Consider the following 21,893-nt stretch of genomic DNA (forward strand, 5'->3'; position numbering starts at 1 on the left):
AGGGTTTCCGTTTCTCTTCTCATTTTCTTCTTCTTTTTTTTTTCCGTCTCCTCTCTGTCTGAGAAGGGACGAGCGACAATCTTCTCCATTACAAATGTTGATTAACAGAGACGAGCGACAATCTTCTCTTCTCCATTACAAGTGTTTATTCAAAGGGTAAGTGTTGATTCAAACGGTAAGTAATTAAGATTTGTAAGCGAACTGAACCTACTTTGAATCTCAAGTGTTGATTCAAAGGGTAAGCGAACTGAACCTAGGGTTTTGTAATTGAGATTTGTAATAATTCTGAATCTTCTGAGAATCTGAATCTAATAATTCTACCTCTAATCTTTTGATTTTTCAGATTTGTAATTAAGACTTGTTCATCAGATTTGCAAGAGTTGATTGATTTGGCTTGGATTTGGTAAGAATTCTATCTTCTTAATCTTTTCTTTTGATTTTTCATTATTTTTGTTAATGAAATTAGGGTGTTAAATAAGATCTGGGTTTTGCTTTAGTTTGTTTTTTAATGTTTGAAAGATTGAGATCTTATCTGATTGATGTGTGTTTCATTGAATTGTGATGCTATGCTCTGTTTTATGTTACTGAATTTGTGATTTTAGGGTTAGGGTTTTGTTTTTGGATTTGTTTGGATGAGACTTGATCAATTGAATGATGTTGAGAAGATCCAGATGTTATCTTGATTTTGAGTATGAGCTGCAAAATCTTTGGATTGAAAGTTTAGCTGAATTGCTAATAACAAGCTAGTACTTGTCTTAATTCAGGGTTCATGTTTTGTTATTGATCTGGTAATGTGTATCTTGATGTGTGTAGTTAATTTGAGAAATTAGGGTGTTAGAAATAAGGGTGTTAATTTGTTTTGGTGGTGGTTTTGTAGTTCTCATCTTAATTATGAATTGAAGTTTGGTCTTCTGGATGTTGATAATTCTAGGATGTTTAGCTGATTAATGAATTGAGTCTAATGAAGAGTTGTTATGTATGTTGATGGGTTAAATGAGTTGTGATGCAAGATGAGATGATATTGAGTTACTAACTACTATTATTTGTTTGGCAGCGTTACTTGGTCCTATCAACACTGATGACACCACAAGTGCTGCTGATATGGATTAGAAGATCAAGATTCAAGACTACTGCATCACTAGCTGCACTGCTAGTTGTTCTTTTTTCAGATTTTCTCATTTTCAAGACTTAGTGTATGTGTCTGTGGCTACTGCCTACTGCTAATTGTTGTTTTTTCGGATTTCCCAGACTTTAGTGTGTGTGATTGTGAGATTGTCAGTTTGTGTGCTACACTGCTACTGCCTACTGCTACTCAAGTTTTCAAGACTTTGTTTGTTTGGTTTGCTAGTAATATAGCTACTTATTAATTGTTGCTTTGTTCTAAGTATGAGTAATTACTTAATATATTGAAAAACAGGTAAAAAAGATGTACTTAGATTGTCAGAGAAAAAGACATATTTCTGTCTGGAAAAGAACCGATTGGAACCGGTACCGTACCTGGTACCGAATGGAACCGGAACCGAGGTACAAGGTACAGGTACCGGTCCAAAATTTTGGAACCGAGGCTAGGGAGGTACAGGTACTCGGTCTCGTCAAGAACCGAGCCGAACCGTACCGTGTGCACCCTTAACTCCACCATGATACTTGACCTTCCATGAATTATTCCTAATGTTGAGGTGGCGTGGAAGATGAAAGATGAAATTCTTGCATGAATTATTCCAAATGCTGAGGTGGCGTGGAAGATGAAATTCTTCCACCATAAAACTTGCTCTTACTCGAGTAGGTTCAGAGTAGCTGGAATAATCAATTTATAATCCAAAGAACTTGAATGAAGATTTTACGCAGAATACTAAACGGACTACCAATTGAGTTTGCACAAATTTATGCACTGACAAAAAAAAGAAAAACAAAAGAGCCCCTTCCATCACTCAGCTTTGCATAGGTGACGGCCAATAAATTGTCTTTCCCTAGCAACTTTTGCTAATCCAACAACCAAAAAGTTTGAGAGAACAGATGGATAGCTTTTTGTCATTTACATCAAGCGAGAACTCAACAGGGTAAATAAAATAAAACATATAAAAATATTAGATCTCTTGACAACTCTTATTAAAATTCCTAAAATTCCTCACTGAAGAAATGAAACATTCTGATTCGTTTGGCACATTGCAGAAAGTATCGCTCCTTGCACAAAGTACAAGTTCTAATGCTAGTTACACAAAACACTGCAATCACAAACCTTCAAAGAACCTTAAGTGATCATCAAAAGTCTCTCCATGGCGGATTTTCACCAGAGATCCATCTTCTTCCACCTGCAGAATACAACCAAACAAACTCACATAAGTTCCAGCCCAGCCCCATGGAAAATTGACCATATTTCCTCCGTAGCATACAACTTCAAAATTTTAATAAGAAGATTCATTACCCAGTATTCAGGTGGTCTCATTTTCAGGTTGTAAGTAGATGACATGCTCATGCAGTATGCACCAGCATCATGAACAACCAATCCGGTTCCCTGATAATCAAACACCACTTTTGAAGTCAATATCATTTAAAATGAGCAACTTCAGAAACTTCGTAACAAATAAAGAAACAAATCCTTTATCACCTTAGCTGGAGTAGGAAGTTCCCTATTCTTCCCCAAGAAATCTGCCGACTCACAAACAGGGCCAACCACATCAAAGGTTGAAATTTCAGCATCAGATGGGGAAACCAATTCAATGTGCTACACAAAAGAAAAAAAATTTGTCATGGCATGGGTCAAGATCATAATGTAATATAACCTATATTTTCAGAAGGATATCAAATATAACTTTGTAATAGAAGTGATTTACTGATTACATACTTGATAAGCGTCGTAAAGGCTAGGCCTGATAAGTTCAGACATGCTGCCATCGATCACAATAAAGTTTTTTGTTCCATTTGTTTTAACACCAGTGACCCGATTAACAAGGCAACAAGTGTTGGCAATGAGTGATCTCCCAGGTTCAATAATGAGCTTAAGACCTCTGGAAACAACTATCTCTCGAACCTACAATAAACATCAAGTTAGAAAGCTGCACCAACTGTGGAAGTATTATGTTATTGAATACACAAGATGGTGACTCACGGTGTTAATGAGATCCATGGGTGTGGGAAGGATAGCACCAGCATGATAGTAATCTATCCCCAGACCACCTCCAATGTTCAAGTAGCTGAGTTCAAACCCTTCGGCTCTTATCTGGTCGATATAGTTCACCATTAGGAGAGCGGCATCTCTGAATATGTCCACCTGCAAAAGAAAACAAACGGGAAACAGTCTAAAGGAATGAGTTTATTATATAAGCATAAGAACAGATTAGTTGAACAGAAGATACTAAAATAGAGACCTATAGGCCATTGAAATAAGATCACTGATCATGTGCTCATCATCTAGAACATTACTTTCCCGAACACACAGTAGTAGGTGCATGTGCATTATGCAGCTGCAGATAAATTGTAATCAGCACATTCTGTTCTCTCCGGTAGACGGTTCGACAAATAGTAAGGTGTAAGTAGATGGTGGCATGCATGATCAGTTTGCCTTGCTGTTCAGGTGCATATATAGGCACAGCTCAGACCAATATTGTCCTTGTATAGCAGTCAAATGATTCACAATTATTGGCAATCATTGTTCCTTGGAACCCTACAACTTCCAAAACTACACTAAATTTTTTTTTTCTATAAAAAGAAATCTCAATCTCTACTAGCTAATGATGGCATTGAAATAAAACCATTACATGCTAATAAAATACCTTGGTTATGGTAGACCCAAGATGGCAATGAGCTCCCACGAGGTTTAATTCATCAGGATGAGCTTTAACTTCATCTAGAAACCATTGAAGCTTTTCATTTCTAATACCGAATTTGGAATTCTTGTTTCCGGTAGCAACATAAGCATGAACCTAAAAAAAGTTAGGATAGCACATAACTAATCAGTTTATCATGCATTTTAAACAATGACATACTCAAATTGAAAATACATGCTATGAATTAAACAATCAAACAATGACATACTCAAATTAAACAATCAAAAGAAAACACATACCTGAGGATCAACATCAGGATTGATCCTAAGCAATACATTAACTTTCTTTCCCGCAATCCTGGAAGCTGCCACAATATTTTCCAAATCAAATTCACTATCCACATTCACAAATACACCCTCTTGGACAGCAAGAACCAAATCTTCCAACAATTTCCCATTCCCATTAAATATGCACCTGAAATCCAAACACAACATATGAACGAAACCCACGCAGAATTACTCAATTCCCCAAACAAACATAAATAAATAAAAAAATATATAGGAAAATTAGGGTTTTAGTGTTTTAGGGTTTTACTTGGTGGGATCATATCCAGCTTTGAGCGCCAATCTCAATTCATTCCCACTGACCAGAACAGCTCCGCACCCCAATTTCCTCAAATGCTCAATAATCTTCAAGTTATTGTTAGCTTTAATTGCATACCCAATAATCGAATCTAAACCTTCCAAAGCTTGTTTATATGCTTCAACATTTCTGGTAATCTGAGGCTTACTGTATAGATAAAAAGGTCTCTTTTCCACCGAATCTATAGCATCCTGAACTTTCAAACCTTCACAATACAAAAACCCATCATCAGATTTGCTGAAACAATGATCGAAGGCCTTGGGTGGAGTCAGAGTTGTGGTCTTTTCAGATACGACTGCTGTTAGTCTGAGGTTTTTGAATGAGGGTTTTAGGTTCACACAGGGTTTAGATAAGAATGGTTTTGATGGGTATTTCAGAGATTTAGTGAATGGTGATGGAGTGTAGGAGAGTGAATTCGCGGCAGCCGCCATTGCTCTTTGAGGTCTCTCCCTGAATGAAGTCGACTATTTTCCTGCGAGGTTTCACAGTTAAGAGTTGTATATATATCCATGGAATCTGAGAGAATATATTCGGGTTGGGCTGAATAGAACTTGGGCTTATGTCTTTTCCAACCCGTTCCGAGTTTTGAGCTTTAGCATGAACATACACAGAAATTAGGTTTTTCAGTATTTCAGTTCTTCTTAAATTCGTTTTTGCAGGGGAGGGAAATCGTGATATCGTGGTTTTTGAATCTGAAATTCCGAATCATCATTTTTGACATCCTCAGTCTCAGATGTGTAATGTTTTGGTGATTATTTCTCTACTTTCTTTGTCTCACTTGAAATAACGTTGTAAAATTTGGTGGGAATTTTTATGCGATTGTGATTAATTGTTCTTTGAGTTTAGTTTTGTTGTCCATTCACCTACGGATGAGATATTGGTTTTGTTAACTGGATATTTGTTTCATATGTGGCTTTTTACTACTGTATAGGTTTAGATGATGTTATCATTTTCCATGACATGAGTATCTAACTAGAAGAACAGCGAATCGGTGTTTAGGACGAAATAGCTGTATAAATATGAGTGCACTCTACCAAGTGAGTGTTTCAAATACCTAAAGGCCCCTCGCGAAAGAGTAGAGCTTTAAATTGAATGTTGATTAGCACTAATGGCGGCCTTGCAGATAGTTTAGAGGGACTCTTTAGGTTCTCTATTCCGTATCTAGGTTTGCTGGCCGTATAGTTTACATCTTGATCGCTTATGACTTCCAACTTAATTTTTCGTAGTCATTCTGTTGTGCTAATTAAACGGCAAATCCTATTTCCCTGACTATAAAGCTTAAAAAACCTACCAAAGCTGCAGAGTTAGATTTTATGATTAGGGTCAAAGCTGCAGACTTAGATGGGCATTAGTTTTTACCTACCCTCCTTTTGCAGTATTTCAAATTTGATTATATCGACGGCTAATTTCACTCTTTCATAGTCCTGTGAGCTCAACTACTAAATTTGTTACTCATCTTTCTCTCCTCTTTGTGTTATCAGTAATTCAATCAGGATTTTACCAATAGCATCTCTACAACACCTACTCAAAGGTCGTTTTCGTGGAACTTTCTCGGGGTCTCCACCTTTAAGAGGATTTGGCGTCTTTAAGGCAATTGCAGAGGATAAAGATTGTCATAGATTTACAGTTATGGCTGGTTACAGCACCCTTACAGATGCTCCTAATGGCGATTCAAATATTCATTCTAAGCCTTTAAGGACTTACCAAGTTGTGGTAGCAGCAACTAGAAATATGGGCATAGGAAAGGATGGCAAATTGCCATGGAGATTACCTTCTGACCTCAAGTTTTTCAAGGAGATTACTATGGGTACATCAGATCCTTCTAAAAAGAATGCAGTGGTTATGGGTAGAAAAACATGGGAAAGTATCCCAATGGAATATCGACCTTTACCTGGCCGTCTGAATGTTGTGCTTACCCGTTCTGGAAGTTTTGACATTGCAACTGCCGAGAATGTTATTAGTTGTTCAAGCATTGTTTCAGCTTTGGAACTATTAGCAGCATCTCCTTATTGTCTATCGGTTGAGAAAGTTTTCGTTATAGGAGGTGGTCAAGTATTGAGGTAAGATTGTTCTAGTATAGTCCCAATTGATAAACTGAGTATGTTGTTAAATATTGATGGGCATCTGATGCTGCAGGGAAGCTTTGAATGCTCCGGGATGTGATGCAATCCATTTTACTGAAATTGAGAACAATATTGAGTGCGACACTTTCATCCCTCCTGTTGATTCTGCGATTTACAAGCCATGGTACTCGTCCTTCCCGCGGGTAGAAAACAACATTCGGCATTATTTTGTGACTTATGTTCGGCTCAAGAGTTCCTTGGAGTCAGTTGTTGAAAATGAAGTGACATTTGATAATAATAAAGATTCCAGTAAATCTGAGACGGAAAAGTTCACCTTTTTGCCTAAGATGATTTTCGAGAGGCATGAAGAGTACAATTATTTGAATCTGGTTCAGGATATCATTTCTAATGGTAACACAAAAGATGATAGAACCGGGACCGGGACCCTGTCAAAGTTTGGTTCCCAGGTACTTTCGACCTCATAGTTGCTTCTCCGGCCAGTTCCTATCTACTTATGTACAACTTACAATTGTGTTGCTACTGAACATATTATAATTATTAATTGGTGAATAAATGCCTACTGAATATTCTTCTTTGATGTTCCTTGTGTTTCTCGTTTATTCCAACCAAAGATGAGGTTTAATCTCCGGAAATCTTTCCCACTTCTGACAACTAAGGTACATTTCTTGTCTGTTGAAAATTATAATTCTGTATTAGTTATTGGTCATTATTGCCATATTTATGTTTCTGCTACATTGTCTATTTGGGAAACATACTTTGTTTTTCACCCGTCACCGGTATGCTCAGACTGAAGATAATGGCAAAATTGTTTGATTGTTTGTTTCCTGGCTGAATGTCCATGCTTGTGCTATGTTTTGGGTAAACAGAAAGTATTTTGGCGAGCTGTTGTTGAAGAACTTTTGTGGTTTATCAGTGGTTCTACGAATGCAAAGGTAAAACCATCTTTGATATTTTGAAACTTACTATTACTGAATATGCATTTATCTTTTCAGATGTCCAGGCTTGCTTGGCTAGTCAATTTGAGTGTTTGTACACAATTTGAAGTCTTCACAACAAATTCATCTTATACCTGCTTTCTTAGATCTTATAACACCAGTAAGCAACTCAAATTTGGTATTTTGTCAACAGGTTTTACAACAGAAAGGGATTCACATTTGGGATGGTAATGCATCCCGAGACTACCTTGACAGGCAACTACTTATCTATTCATCATACTCTGCTTTATCAAATAACGTGCTTCTTCTTGAAGATTGAATGTTTTTCTGCTTTTCAATTTCAGCATTGGTTTAACAGACAGGGAAGAGGGTGACTTGGGACCCGTATATGGGTTCCAATGGAGACACTTTGGTGCTAGGTTGGTTAAAGTTAAATTATGGATATGGCACCATATTGCATTTATGGATGCTTAGAAATGTCTATTTTTGGCAGGTACACTAATATGCATGCAGACTACAGTTGGCAAGGATTTGATCAATTGATAGATGTAATTGAAAAGATAAAGAACAAACCTGATGACAGGCGAATTATTCTTTCAGCTTGGAATCCATCGGATCTTAGTTTAGTGGCACTTCCACCATGTCACATGTTTGCACAGGTTGGAAATATTAACTTTTTCGTCCCAGTTTTTTTTATTTAATCATTCTCTTGATTTTTTATGCTCTTATTATATCCTGTAGTTTTACGTAGCCAATGGGGAGCTATCATGCCAAATGTATCAACGATCTGCTGACATGGGTCTTGGTGTGCCGTTTAACATTGCATCTTATTCTCTTTTGACATGCATGATTGCTCATGTTTGCGGTATATATTCCTAACTTAAATCGCACATGTTTCTGTTGTTGTGATGTACTAAAAATTATCTCAAGGCATCATTACAATCGCTTACTCATACTACCTTTATGTGTATCTCCCCCCCATCTCCAGATCTTGTTCCTGGTGATTTCATCCATGTTATTGGTGATGCCCACGTTTACAAAACCCATGTTAGGCCTCTACAGAAACAACTTCGGAAACTTCCTAGACCTTTTCCTGTGAGTACAGCGAAATAAATTAGGTTCAAGTTTACTTTCAAAACAGCTTATTTCATTATCTTTTATTCGAAAATGACTTTCTTCTTTCTTGTGTCATTTGTTTTACTCTTTTCTTAATGCAGACTTTGGAGATCAGTCCTGAGAAGAAGGATATAGATTCTTTTGTGGCGACTGATTTCAAGCTAATGGATTATGATCCTCACCAGAAGATAGAGATGAAAATGGCTGTTTAAATCTCCGACCACTTTAATAGTTGGAGTAAGCACACTGCACATATTGATAAATCATTATATATTTTTGTTATTTCAGAATTTGTATGCATCCTTTCTATTTCATACTTTCATACTGTATACTGAAATGAGAGTTCTTGATCATTTATACTAGGACAGATAAATGTTGTGTCATTCTTTTAGGGCTCTGCTCAGTATTTCGACTTGGAAACAATTTTTTTGAGTATTTTAACCACCACGAAGATCAGAAACTAGATGAACGTGTATTCACATAATCCCGTAGTTGATCTTATTCACATAATAGGTACTAACTGTACGTCCTCACTTTATCCACTGTTTGGAAGGTTCACTTTAGTTCTCTATACTTCACATGGTTGAATTAAGATAGTGATAGCTTCAACAAACAACACCTAAAAGAAAAATCGACTCTCAGCCAATTCAGAATGTGTAAAAACTTTAGGCTGGAACGGGCACATGAGTCTTGACACGTTTATATGACTTAGAATATGAGTCTTGACATTTCTGTATTTCGGTGTTTCTTTTGAAGACTGGAGCTAGGATATACCCATTATGCATCAATAATCAAATACTAACCTTGGCAGTGGGAGCTTGGTAGCCATTATGATATTATTCAGAATGCTGTTGTTCAGTGTCCCGATCTTAAAGATCTGTGCTGCTATGTTGTAGCAACCAATAAGCTTCGCAACTCAGAATTTGATTGAAGACTACCGAGCTCTAGATCATAGATATGGCAGTCGAGATAATTAGCCATGGCAGCAATTGAACTGGGTTTTCCAGTACCAGGAATATAACAAGTGGTTAGCCATGGCAGCAATTGAACTGGGTTTTCCAGTACCAGGAATATAACAAGTACCCACGTTTCCAAGCTTTTCCTAGTTTCTTACATACTCTTCTTGTAACAGCAAGTTTAGCGGTGGAATCCAAGCTATTTCAAGCTTGTAAAAGTGTGGCATCTCAAGCTTCCAAGTTTGGGGGTTATCTACACTTTTTCCGAGGCATGTTCCCGGGTTTCATGGAAGTTGGAAACCAAATGGTGTTGAACACCATTCCGAATTGCCACTTTCTGGCCGTCAATTTTGTGGGCCAAGATTGAATGCAATACGGATTGGCGTTTTAGAAGCCATGTACCATTAAACTTGCACTTCAATGATCTCTTCTGTGTGTTGAGGTGTTATGAAACTTGGAGGATGGAATTCTTCCACCATAGGACTTGTTTAGCCGGATATCAACATAACTGCTAGGATATCAATTGGAAGATGGAGGGTATCAATCATAATTGCTTAGCAGTATATTCTAAATGGACCGTGGATATAATATTTCGTGTGTCCATAAGCCCAAAAAACTAATATGTGAAGTGGTGGCAAGTCCAAGTCTAAGAATATTTTAGAATATATGCAACTGGTATAATACTCCCCGAATCACATTTATTGAGCAGATGTCTTTTCATCTTTGTATGTCATCATCCTTATATATAAATATGTAACTTAGGCTTCAAAAGCCAAGGATCCCATTTGGTATTTCTTACTGCATCAAGTGCAAGTATTTTCTTGCTCCGCTCGACTAAAACCAAATATCAGACTATATTTGGTCTGGAATTCGGATCAAAATCAAATTTAGTCGAGCGGACATTAAAAGTGTGCCTGATACCGAGCGTAGGTATAATGTCCGTTTATAGCAGGACGTAAGTATAAAATCCGTATGATGGTGAGGCGAACATTATACTTACGTTTGAATCAAAAACAAGCGTAAAATGGGGCGAAGGTATAATGTGAACCTGATGAGGTGCGAACATTTAATGTGAGTTTGAATGGGGCGGGGTATAATGTGTGCTCGACCAAATTTTACTCGTGCACCGTAGCATAGCACATTGGACAAAACCCAAATTTGATCGTTTTTTTTAGTTTTTGGTCTTTGGTTTTGATCGCACCATTGCAGTTGCTCTTAGCAATTATATTGAAAACCCCGAAAATCAAAATTACCACCTTGTCTTCGTAAAAGCTTTCATGGAAGCTTTGATATCTTGTTTTCTATATTAATTCTTTCCGTAGTACGTAAATTCTAATAACTTTTTCTTTGGATCTCTTACCAAAACTGAACTCAAAAGATTTTTATTCAGGTTTTGTATGAGGTTGATGTGGATGAAACATATCTCCATCTAAGCTAAATTTCTTCAAAGCATGACGTTTTTCGACAATAAATGATGTAGATACCATATTCTACACCGTACACGTGGAGGACAATTATGAGCCAAAACATGATACAACCATACAACCACACACACTGAATTGGTTCTAAGAGTGCTTCAAAGTGACGCTAAGGGCACCTAAATAACAACCACACACTTTTCCCCCTTTATATACCAAAGCGACTAGTTCGAGTAAGGGGGCGTTTGATCCTCTCTTTTCTCTCTATCTCTCAGAACTTCATGATCTCATTAATGGTGTTCTTCTTACCAAATGTAGCAAATCAAATACATAATAAACTTACCTTTATTTTCCCATGGACGCTGGATTAGCCGAACCACATTAAATTACTTGTGTTAATGACTCTTTACTTTCCCGCACTCTATATTTTGTTTATTTTCTGTTTACGTAATAAATATCCTTCACTTTGGTTGACGTTGCACAAATACCCCCGAGGGGTAAAAATTAACTTTTTTGGGGTCAACTTAAGAAAGTTGCTTCCACTTTTTGGAAGCAACTTGTATAAAGTTGTGTCCACTTTTGGAAGCAACTTGTGCTAGTTGCTTCCACATAAAGTAGGGATATTTGTAAAAACTGAATAAGGGTATATTTCAAAAGGTAGATGATGGATTTCAAACAGTGATTGTAGTAATGGTGGTAAAACTGGGTCTTTTCAGACTTGTAAAGAAAACAATTTTTTTAGATTTAATTTAAAAAGGAAAATAAATAAATAATTCAATTTTAGAGAAAATTACCAAGACTAGGATTTCACCATTGACCAAATAAATAGTAAACTCTAAATAGTTTTTATGCAATTCTATCTTTAAAATCAATTCTAATATTTGCCTCAAATATGTTTTTGAAGTAATAATTGTAATCAAAAAGTATAAAACATCAAAAGTTATTAAAACCCAACATGCTTCATCAAATTAATTCACAACTATTCAATAAAAACTAATATTTCAATTTCAATTCAATGCAAATAATCAAATAATAATATTGCAAATAAATAGTAAAATTAGAATTATACCAATTAATGTGGAACAATGGCTTCCTCCGTCGCCTTGGCTAATGGGTTTAGCTCCTCATCCCAAAAACACACTCACAAGATAAATTCATGGCTAAAATAGGTGTTTTTATTGATGAATATAAGATGAAACAGGAATTTGCAACGCTGTAATGGTGTTACAGCGCCACTGTTACAAAGGGGAAAGGGATGAAAATCAACGATATAACTCAAGTGCTGTAAAACAACGACACTGGGTTCCACTTTTAAGACTGTTGAAGAACGACTGTCTTAGCTAGTCTGTTCTTCGTCTTCTTCTTCCTCCTCGAGCAGCAGCAGCAGCAGCACTGTAACTCTCTGTAACTCGATTCTCCCTTCTCTGCAGACCTCTAAACTCTCTCCTAATGGTTTCTAACCCTTCTATGATGAAAACACAGCTATTTATAGCTATCCAACTCCCTAGAAACTCGATCAAATCCGAGAATAATCTCATTATTCTTCTCCGGCAGTTTGGAGAAAAATCACTTTCCTGTTGATTCACGTGGTTCTGTTGGCTATTCTCTCGTATCCAAACTATTCTCTGACTTGAACAAGACTAGGTACATCTTTATCCAGCGTAAAACTCTCCCAAAATTCTTCACAAAATCTTTGAAAATAAACAGAAAGAATACGTATCCCTGTTGAACTTTGATTCACTTCTCCCGGATATTCTAGCCCAATATGTTCGACCCAAACGCACACACAAACCCTGTTTTGCTCTAGTAAGTCAAGCCCAATCGAATTCCACAATTGAATCTCTTTAAAACTGCCCAAAGATTCTCACACAAAAATTGCTCCTCGCTGCTGCCAGTTTCCCGCCAAAAATTGTATTTGAATTATGTAGATGACCTCCCCTTATCCATTTCGAGAGTCCCTTTAGTACATGCCCTGAAATGGGGTGCCCCTTATCCAACTTAGGGGTGCCTTTAGCAATTCTTCTAGGATGTTTTCCGCACTTTTTCGGGGTTCCTCCGGGGTATTTCTGGGGTGTCTCCAACATACTTCTGGGGTGCTTCTGGTAGTTGCTCTCGGGGTGTAAATACCACTTTTCGAGTCCATTTCGCCGCAAAAGCTTATTTCTCCAAAAACACCTACAAAAGCGCAAAATAACAAAATAAGTACAAAAACGAGCACTAACAATACATGTAAATGAGAACAAATAGACATATAAATGCGTCTATCAGTAGACTTTTATAATGTTCCTTTATTTTATCTATTGGTCTATCATTTTAATCAATTGATTGTCGTATCAAATAAATGGTATTCACAAATGAAATTTATTTTTTGTTGCTTTGCTAATTATGAGGTGATATATAGTTGGATCAAAGCTTCATAAACTTGGTTATGCGTAAGACCATTGAATTCTTGAATAATGAAAATAACAAGAGAATGATTACTACTAAAATCATATAAAAATCCGACAAAGGTACATTCGAAGTGGTTCCGGATTTATTAGCAATTGATCTTGCACACAACAATCACTGAACCAGCAAATGAAGCATAAGCTAACAAAATTGATGTTGGTGATGGGATACTTTTATGTCGTTGTAAACACTTTGATGTAGAAAATGAACTTTTTTTTTATGCAAAAAAACTACTTCATTTAAGCTCTTATATTGCATAAGTTCTTGTTAACAATCCTATCATCCTTGCAGCCAAAAAAAAAGATAAAAAAAATCCTATCATCCCTAATGATTTTAATATATTCCTCATGGATGTTACACCAAAAATCAAATAAGGGTTTGTTAGCTTAAAAAATGAATCTTAACAACCTCCTCTTGTCATTTCTTTTCACTATGGAAATCAAAGATGGAAAGTGGGACAATAGGTATATATAAAGAAGAAACTGAGCTACAAGCCTTTTGTTTAATGAAAGTGGGTCCTAAGGGAAATTATAGGAAATAAATGGCATGATATCTTGCAAAACAAACAACCACAACCAAAGGAAAATCAATGAATGAGAACCGCAGACTAGACCGTTTTCTTAGGACGATTTCACGACTCTATCCTGAATGTGCAAGCAATTCTTATGTCGTCTTCCTCAGGATAAAACAACATATCAAAATCAAACACATAACCTCTCATGCACCGCGAGAAAATTTTAACTCTTACGTCTCTCATTTATTGCTCTTAATACTTAGAGTTATGGGAAATCCTATGTTCATTCTCTAGGAATACCCGAAATATTTGATTCATGCAGGTATTGAAGTCCAGATTACTGCTTAACTTCACAAGAAACAAATATGAAATTTTTAGACAATGCTCTTTTGATTATTTATTTACAAAAATAAATCTTGAGCAGTGATACTCATGTTGGTGATGTTGGAATTTTGAGTTGAAATTTATTAAGTGAATGAAATTTATTTTCAAGATTTACAGGGTGTTAGTCGTGAGAGATTTTGATGTATTTCAATAGAGTTGGAAAATCCCCTGTTAGTCGTGGGGGAGTTTGTCAAAATCTTTTAAAATCTCTGTTAGTGGTGAGAGATTTCTAGGGAGTTTCTAAAACTACCTCAAAATCCCTTAAACTCCCCTGTCAGTGGTGAGAGATTTGATTAGAATCTCCTAAACTCCCTGTTAGTCGTAAAACACTAGAGTTATAGGGAGTTTACAATTTGGGGGAGTTTGGGGGAGTTTGAGAGAGTTTCATGATGTTTTTGTGCTTGGACAAAATCTCCCAAAAAACAAGAGATTTCTGGGGCGTTAGGGTTAAACTTTCCCAAATTTTCTAGACTCTCATACACTCCCTCTAAATCCCTAGGGATTTAAATACATTAAAATCTCTCAAACTCTCCGACGACTAACCCCCTGTTAAACTTCACGAGATGTGTTTGCCCTTTCACCATAAGACACCTAGTCATGAATAGGGTTATGGAGAGTCACCATTAGCCATGGTAAGTCACATATTGGTGAAAAGACACTTTGTAGAGCCACCATTGATTCTATATAAACCCATCTTAGTGTTGTTTAGAATGGGTTTTTACAAGTTTTTGAGAAGTAGAAAACATGTTTTAAGAGCCAGAGTCATTTAAGAGCACAGTAATTGTCAACATTCGCCGGGCTGAGTAGTATTGTAGAGCTACTTTCTATAATGCATGATCGTTGTATCTTGGGAGACGACATCCGTAGAACTATGAGCATTGTATGCAGGGATGAATTGTCTTTAAGTAAAGAGGAGTACCTCGCCTCGATCAACCAATCCGATGAGTCTTTCTTACTCTTTTTCTATGTTAATGTTTTGTTTGTCGCATGATTCCCGAGAAACCGAAATCACATATTTTTCCAACATGTGATGATTATAATTATGAATAATGTTTAATAGCCTCATATTTTAGTTCAACATTGTTGTCAAGTTAATACCATCACTTAGCCTATCCGGAAGAAGTTCAAGTTCTTGTGTTGATTTGGTTGCCGAAAGGTTGTTTGCAGTGTAAACAAAGTGACTAATAATGAGCAAGGCTTTGAGATAAAGTTTGAAGAAGATATTGATTTTCTTGAGATTTTTGACAATAACAAATCGAATAGGAGACACTGATATTGTGTGATTTCTTTTTGTTCAATAAACATGGATTAGACAAAAGAGATGAATTTAAACAAATATGAGGATTGTTTACTTCGTATTGATCATGAATCTAAGTCCTAAATTTTTATTGTAAGTATATATTTTGTTCAAGGCATATTTTCATATATTCATCTTTTCTTTATTTTTTTCTTTTAATTTTAGAAATTCCTAGTTTTTTTTTCCATCTTTTTTTCGTAAGAGTTTCTTAATTTTCTTTATTGTTTGTATCATCTTTCATTATTTAGCACAAGTTAACGATATGGATCCAATATATATATATATATATTGTTTATCTGATTCTCAGGTGTGGTCATTCACTCACAACTTGAGTATTTTCTTAAGCTTAAGTTTTTGAAAATTAGACATTGTACTTTAATTATAAAAATACTCCAAGAGACATGGGTGTTGTACGCATAATTTCACAAAGAAAAGGGCATATTCAAAAATAATTAACAGAAATCGCAACCTGCTACAATCTACTTTCCACCACCCTCGCTGCATTTTCCCTATTTTTTTTTTTTTTTTTTTTTGCTGCATTCACTCATTTTGACATCTCTCTTGCTGAGAAAAATTACCTATACTGTTATTCACACCTCAAAAAATAAGGGAAATATTTTCCCACTTAAGACCTACTATAGGACACACTCAAATAATTCTAGAGCTTCTATGTTTCTTTTCATCTCTAGACCTCTTAAGAACTTGAAATTTTTTATTTCTTTTCCTTTTTCTTTCCCATTTCTGCAAATCTTTTTCTTGCGAGGTATGTTCATTTCATTACTTTCTTGATTGAAATCTCACTTCGTAAGTAAAATTAGAGGTTGGCTTATGTTTTGCATGGGGTTTGTGTTTTTGTTTGATTTTGAAGTGGTGAATAAAACGCTGTAGAGAAACTTCTCCCACCCGCATTCATCTTTTCCATCATATTATTCATAATGAAGAAAGATTATAGCACCCCCTATTTATTATTGTCTTTCCGTTATTATTCCTCACTGTAAATTCCAATACAAACGAAGAAGATGTTGGTACAATGTATGAATTTAGAAACAGTTTGAGTTTATCTTCTTTAAAAGATATTGGTTGGGCGGATCCAAACCCATGTACGAATCATGTCCATTGCAGCAAAGGAAGGGTTAAGGTCATCGATTTAGGTGATCTAGGAATAACTGGCACCCCAATAATCTAGGCGTACTGCACATGTAAATGAACGACCTGGAAGGTACCATCCCCACTAATCTAGGCGTTATGCACCTCATTGACCTTGCACTCAATGGACAAGCAAGAAAGCTAACCGGAAGTATCCATATTTTGGCGAATATCATTTCATTAATTGGGGTTTATCTACAGAGTAATCGTTTTTCTGGGTCTTTGCCAGATTAATCTAATTCATTTGAAAGTGCTTAGTGTAACAGACAATGATCTATGTGGCATTGTTCCTTCATCCTTAACGAGTCTAACAAGTCTGAGTTCGATTAGTTTGGATCACAATTGCCTGCAAGGGCCTGTATCCAAGTTCGGCAAGTTGGTTAAAGTCGATATGGGAACAAACAACTTCTGTTTGTCTGGTCCCACTGATTGCTAGCCTGAAGTTATGAGTTTTCTTTCCTTTGCAGAATCGGTGGACTACCCAGTCAGAATGGCACAAAGTTGGGTCGGAAATGACCCGTGTGCGCAATGGCTGAGGATCACTTGCCGTAATGGAAATGTCACAGTTATCAACTTCAATAAAGGCTTCTCTTAAATGTATCCCACACTTTTATTAACCATAGCCCAAAAAATTTAAGTTAAAATGAAAAACCAAACAAGTCTTAGTTTTTTTCCAACAATTAAACTTAAATCCTTCTTACTCAAAATCAAAATAAACCCTAACTTCTTTTTCTTAATCATACTTAAAATAATTTATAAATATTCTTTTAGTATTCTCACAAATTGAACAATTATATATAAGACCTAATTTAAACTTTTTCCCCAAAGTAAAATAAACTCTAATTCTTATTTTCTCTAAAATAATTTTTCTTAATCATGATTACATTAAAATCAATTGGGTTGTATATTTTAGTTGTTCTCTTAAAAAAAATCCACAACAACGTCAATCAAAATGGAATTAACCAAGGTTTTAATTCTTTTCCTAGAACTCCATAAACAGAATCTATAAGATGATGTTTTTTTCTTCTCAATCATGATTATACTAAATTTGATTGAGGGTGTTGATTATTCTTAAAAAAATATTAATTATATCAAATATCTTACATAAATTTGATTAGATAATTAACCTTTTTTTTATGTTGATATTGATTTAGGGATTTAATGATTATCTTATTATTATGAGTTATATATAATAATTATACATAATTTCGTGGGCTATGTCGAATGATTATAAAGGTCTATTTGGTTAGCTTAGACACTTATTTTGAATGTGCTATGATTAATAAATGTGTGGGCCATATTTAAGAGAAGCCTCGAGAAATTTGGCATTACAGGTTCTATATCTCCCAAGATTTCGTTCATTATGTATAATTATTATACAGGTGCTTACAGCCTCAATAAATGGTGCTTGATGGATGATTTAGAGTTTATATATGATTTGGATTGTTGTTTAGTTGTTGAATGTTGAATCATCTGTAGGGAAGGAGATATAATGGGGGTTAGAAGAACACAATAGCCATATCTCTGCCAACATCAATTCACACTCAACAAATGTTCGAAGAATGTCCCGAAAGATATAATAGGGGTTGGAAGAAAACAGATGAAGTAAATGAAGGTATAGTTAGTAAGTAAACTCAAAGATTAGGTCTAAGTCAGTAGTTTTCAATTATTTAACCCTCTTTTAGACGTTCAAGATGGTCAACTTGAGTCATGGGATCCAAACTAAAATTTAGAATTTTTTACGACCCAAAAGCAACACTGGTCTAAGGGTGCACACGGTACGGTTCGGCTCGATTCTTGACGAGACCGAGTACCTGTACCTCCCTAGCCTCGGTTCCAAAATTTTGGACCGGTACTTGTACCTTGTACCTCGGTTCCGGTTCCATTCGGTACCAGGTACGGTACCGGTTCCAATCGGTTCTTTTCCAGACAGAAATATGTCTTTTTCTCTGACAATCTAAGTACATGTTTTTTACCTGTTTTTCAATATATTAAGTAATAACTCATACTTAGAACAAAGCAACAATTAATAAGTAGCTATATTACTAGCAAACCAAACAAACAAAGTCTTGAAAACCTGAGTAGCAGTAGGCAGTAGCAGTGTAGCTCACAAATTGACAATCTCACAATCACACACACTAAAGTATGGGGAAATCCGAAAAAACAACAACTAGCAGTAGGCAGTAGCCACAGACACACACACTAAGTCTTGAAAATGAGAAAATCTGAAAAAAGAACAACTAGCAGTGCAGCTAGTGATGCAGTAGTCTTGAATCTTGATCTTCTAATCCATATCAGCAGCACTTGTGGTGTCATCAGTGTTGATAGGACCAAGTAACGCTGCCAAACAAATAATAGTAGTTAGTAACTCATTTAACCCATCAACATACATAACAACTCTTCATTAGGCTCAATTCATTAATCAGCTAAACATCCTAGAATGATCAACATCCAGAAGACCAAACTTCAATTCATAATTAAGATGAGAACTACAAAACCACCACCAAAACAAATTAACACCCTAATTTCTAACACCCTAATTTCTCAAATTAACTACACACATCAAGATACACATTACCAGATCAATAACAAAACATGAACCCTGAATTAAGACAAGTACTAGCTTGTTATTAGCAATTCAGCTAAACTTTCAATCCAAAAATTTTGCAGCTCATACTCAAAATCAAGATAACATCTGGATCTTCTCAACATCATTCAATTGATCAAGTCTCATCCAAACAAATCCAAAAACAAAACCCTATCCCTAAAATCACAAATTCAGTAACATAAAACAGAGCGTAGCATCACAATTCAATGAAACACACATCAATTAGATAAGATCTCAATCTTTCAAACATTAAACAACAAAACTAAAGCAAAACCCAGATTTTATTTAACACCCTAATTTCATTAACAAAAATAATGAAAAATCAAAATAAAACATTAAGAAGATATAATTCTTACCAAATCCAAGCCAAATCAATCAACTCTTGCAAATCTGATGAACAAATCTTAATTACAAATCTGAAAAATCAAAAGATTAAAGGTAGAATTATTAGATTCAGATTCTCAGAAGATTCAGAATTATTACAAATCTCAATTACAAAACCCTAGGTTCAGTTCGCTTACCCTTTGAATCAACACTTGAGATTCAAAGTAGGTTCAGTTCGCTTACAAATCTTAATTACTTACCGTTTGAATCAACACTTACCCTTTGAATCAACACTTGTAATGGAGAAGAGAAGATTGTCGCTCGTCTCTGTTAATCAACATTTGTAATGGAGAAGATTGTCGCTCGTCCCTTCTCAGACAGAGAGGAGACGGAAAAAAAAAAAAGAAGAAGAAAATGAGAAGAGAAACGGAAACCCTATAATGTTCGCTTATATACCCCCCTCTAATCTAACGGCTAATACTGATCCCTTATCCCCTAAATCTAACAACTCTAATCATTCGGGACATTCGGTCCGGTACGGCACGGTACTTGTACAGGACCGTGTACCTGTACCCCTAGACCTCGGTTCCTATTTTTTGGACCGGTACCTGTACCTTGTACCTCGGTTCGATCCAAAACCAGGTACGGTTCCACCGGTTCCGGTTCGGTCCATCGGTCCGGCTCGGTTGCTGTGCACCCTTACACTGGTCACAAACTTGGGACTCAAAGTCAAAATATGCCTTTAAAAAAAATATATATCTACATCACCATTGCTGTTTTTTTCGATTTTTGTTGCTGCTTTATCTTTGAAAAATACATATAGTAAAGAGGAATATATCCATTATATAATTATTTCTTTTGGATTGGAAATATGTAATCAATATATCAACTAAAACGTACCTTCAGTATAATAGTTCTTCTGTTGGAGTTAGTGCATTTTTTAAATTTACTAGGATTTATAAAACGGTAAAAGAAGTTAGTAGAACTCTTTTTGTACTCGGTTTAATTTGAGGTAAGTTCAAAAAAATCTGTATAAAGTAGTCAAAGTTGGTCATAGTTTTTGGTGTGAACTACTACTAGAATTGTAATATCTTTTACATTAATAAAAGTCTAGATAGTTGGTTGTCAAGGGCTATAAATAACCACTAATTGTAACATTTTGGAAAGAATGAAATATAAAAACAAAGAAATCAAGTTATGGAAAAGTGAATAACAAATAGACAATTACTTAGGTGATAGTAAGAATTGTAGGATATACATTTGTGAGTTCTTTCATAACATACATAGAAGCTCTCTAAATATCCAACAGTGGTATCAGAGCTAGTTCGTTTGAAACGGGCGTTCACTTCCACTTACTACATGTCGTCAAATAACGGTTCAAATCAGTATGTAGCAGTTCCAATGTTTACTTGAGAGAAATATAATTTTTTGCGTGTCAATATGAAGACATATTTTCAATCTCAAAATTTATGGGATGTTATCGAAAGCGGCGCAACCATGATTGAGACGATTTCAACAACTGTGGAATAATAAATGGAACTGAAGAATATGAAATTGAAAGATTATAAAGCCTTGTAATTTATCCATATGGAAACGGATAATAGGATTTTTCTGCGAGTTATGGGAGCTACAACATCAAAAGAAGCTTAGGTTACACCGAAGGAGGAGTTTCAAGGAAACGAAAAGGTATGTATGGTTAAATTATAATCATTAAAATGAGATTTAAATTACATCAAAATGAAATAACTTGAGGCTGCAAAAAATTACTTCTAAATAGTGAAAGAGATAGTTAATCAAATGAATTACGAAGAAAATATTGGTAATAAGAAATTTGTAGAGAATATACTTATTAATCTTATCGATAATTATGATCCTATAGTTACTATCATTGAAGAGTCAAAAGATATTACGACTCTTTTAGTGACAGAAATTACGGGTTCACTTGAAGCGTATGAGCAAAGATTGAGTAGACGTCATGAAGCCCCAACCTAAAGTACTTTTCAATCTAAACTGAAGGAAGGAAAGTATAGAGAAAAAAGTTATTATAACAAAAATTTAGAGAATGGGAACAAAACTACAAAGATACTAGAAAAAGAAAAGAATTTTCACCATTTAGAATTTGTAAAAAGATAAATCATTTAGAGAAACTACGCTGGTCCGATGAAAGCAAGCCACAATATTATAATTTTCGGCGACATGGGCATCTCATAAAAATTTGTCGCTTGAAGAGAAATTACCAAGCAAATTATCATGAAGA

General features: G+C 35.5%; 2 protein-coding genes across 3 annotated transcripts; one reads left to right on the forward strand and one right to left on the reverse strand.

Moving 5' to 3' along the window:
• Window positions 1-1,943: 1,943 nt before the first annotated feature.
• Window positions 1,944-4,886, reverse strand: LOC113307582 (diaminopimelate decarboxylase 2, chloroplastic-like). Its single transcript, XM_026556025.1, has 8 exons — window positions 4,359-4,886; window positions 4,064-4,238; window positions 3,771-3,920; window positions 3,107-3,268; window positions 2,843-3,028; window positions 2,606-2,722; window positions 2,423-2,512; window positions 1,944-2,309 (listed from the first exon to the last, which is right to left on the reverse strand). Exons 1-8 carry the CDS (start codon window positions 4,835-4,837, stop codon window positions 2,229-2,231), a joined length of 1,440 nt encoding a protein of 479 aa, XP_026411810.1. The 5' UTR covers window positions 4,838-4,886; the 3' UTR covers window positions 1,944-2,228.
• Window positions 4,887-5,002: 116 nt separating this feature from the next.
• Window positions 5,003-8,924, forward strand: LOC113307581 (bifunctional dihydrofolate reductase-thymidylate synthase-like). 2 transcript variants are annotated; one of them, XM_026556023.1, is made up of 11 exons: window positions 5,003-5,154; window positions 5,888-6,466; window positions 6,543-6,936; window positions 7,102-7,146; window positions 7,357-7,422; window positions 7,619-7,680; window positions 7,770-7,844; window positions 7,919-8,084; window positions 8,167-8,290; window positions 8,414-8,520; window positions 8,643-8,924. In XM_026556023.1, exons 1-11 carry the CDS (start codon window positions 5,147-5,149, stop codon window positions 8,751-8,753), a joined length of 1,737 nt encoding a protein of 578 aa, XP_026411808.1. In that variant the 5' UTR covers window positions 5,003-5,146; the 3' UTR covers window positions 8,754-8,924. The 2 variants fall into 2 exon arrangements, with proteins under 2 accessions (XP_026411808.1, XP_026411809.1); XM_026556024.1 differs by having other exon boundaries at window positions 5,003-5,143.
• Window positions 8,925-21,893: the final 12,969 nt, after the last annotated feature.

Source organism: Papaver somniferum, chromosome 9 (assembly GCF_003573695.1).
Source record: "Papaver somniferum cultivar HN1 chromosome 9, ASM357369v1, whole genome shotgun sequence".
Lineage (NCBI taxonomy): Eukaryota > Viridiplantae > Streptophyta > Magnoliopsida > Ranunculales > Papaveraceae > Papaver > Papaver somniferum.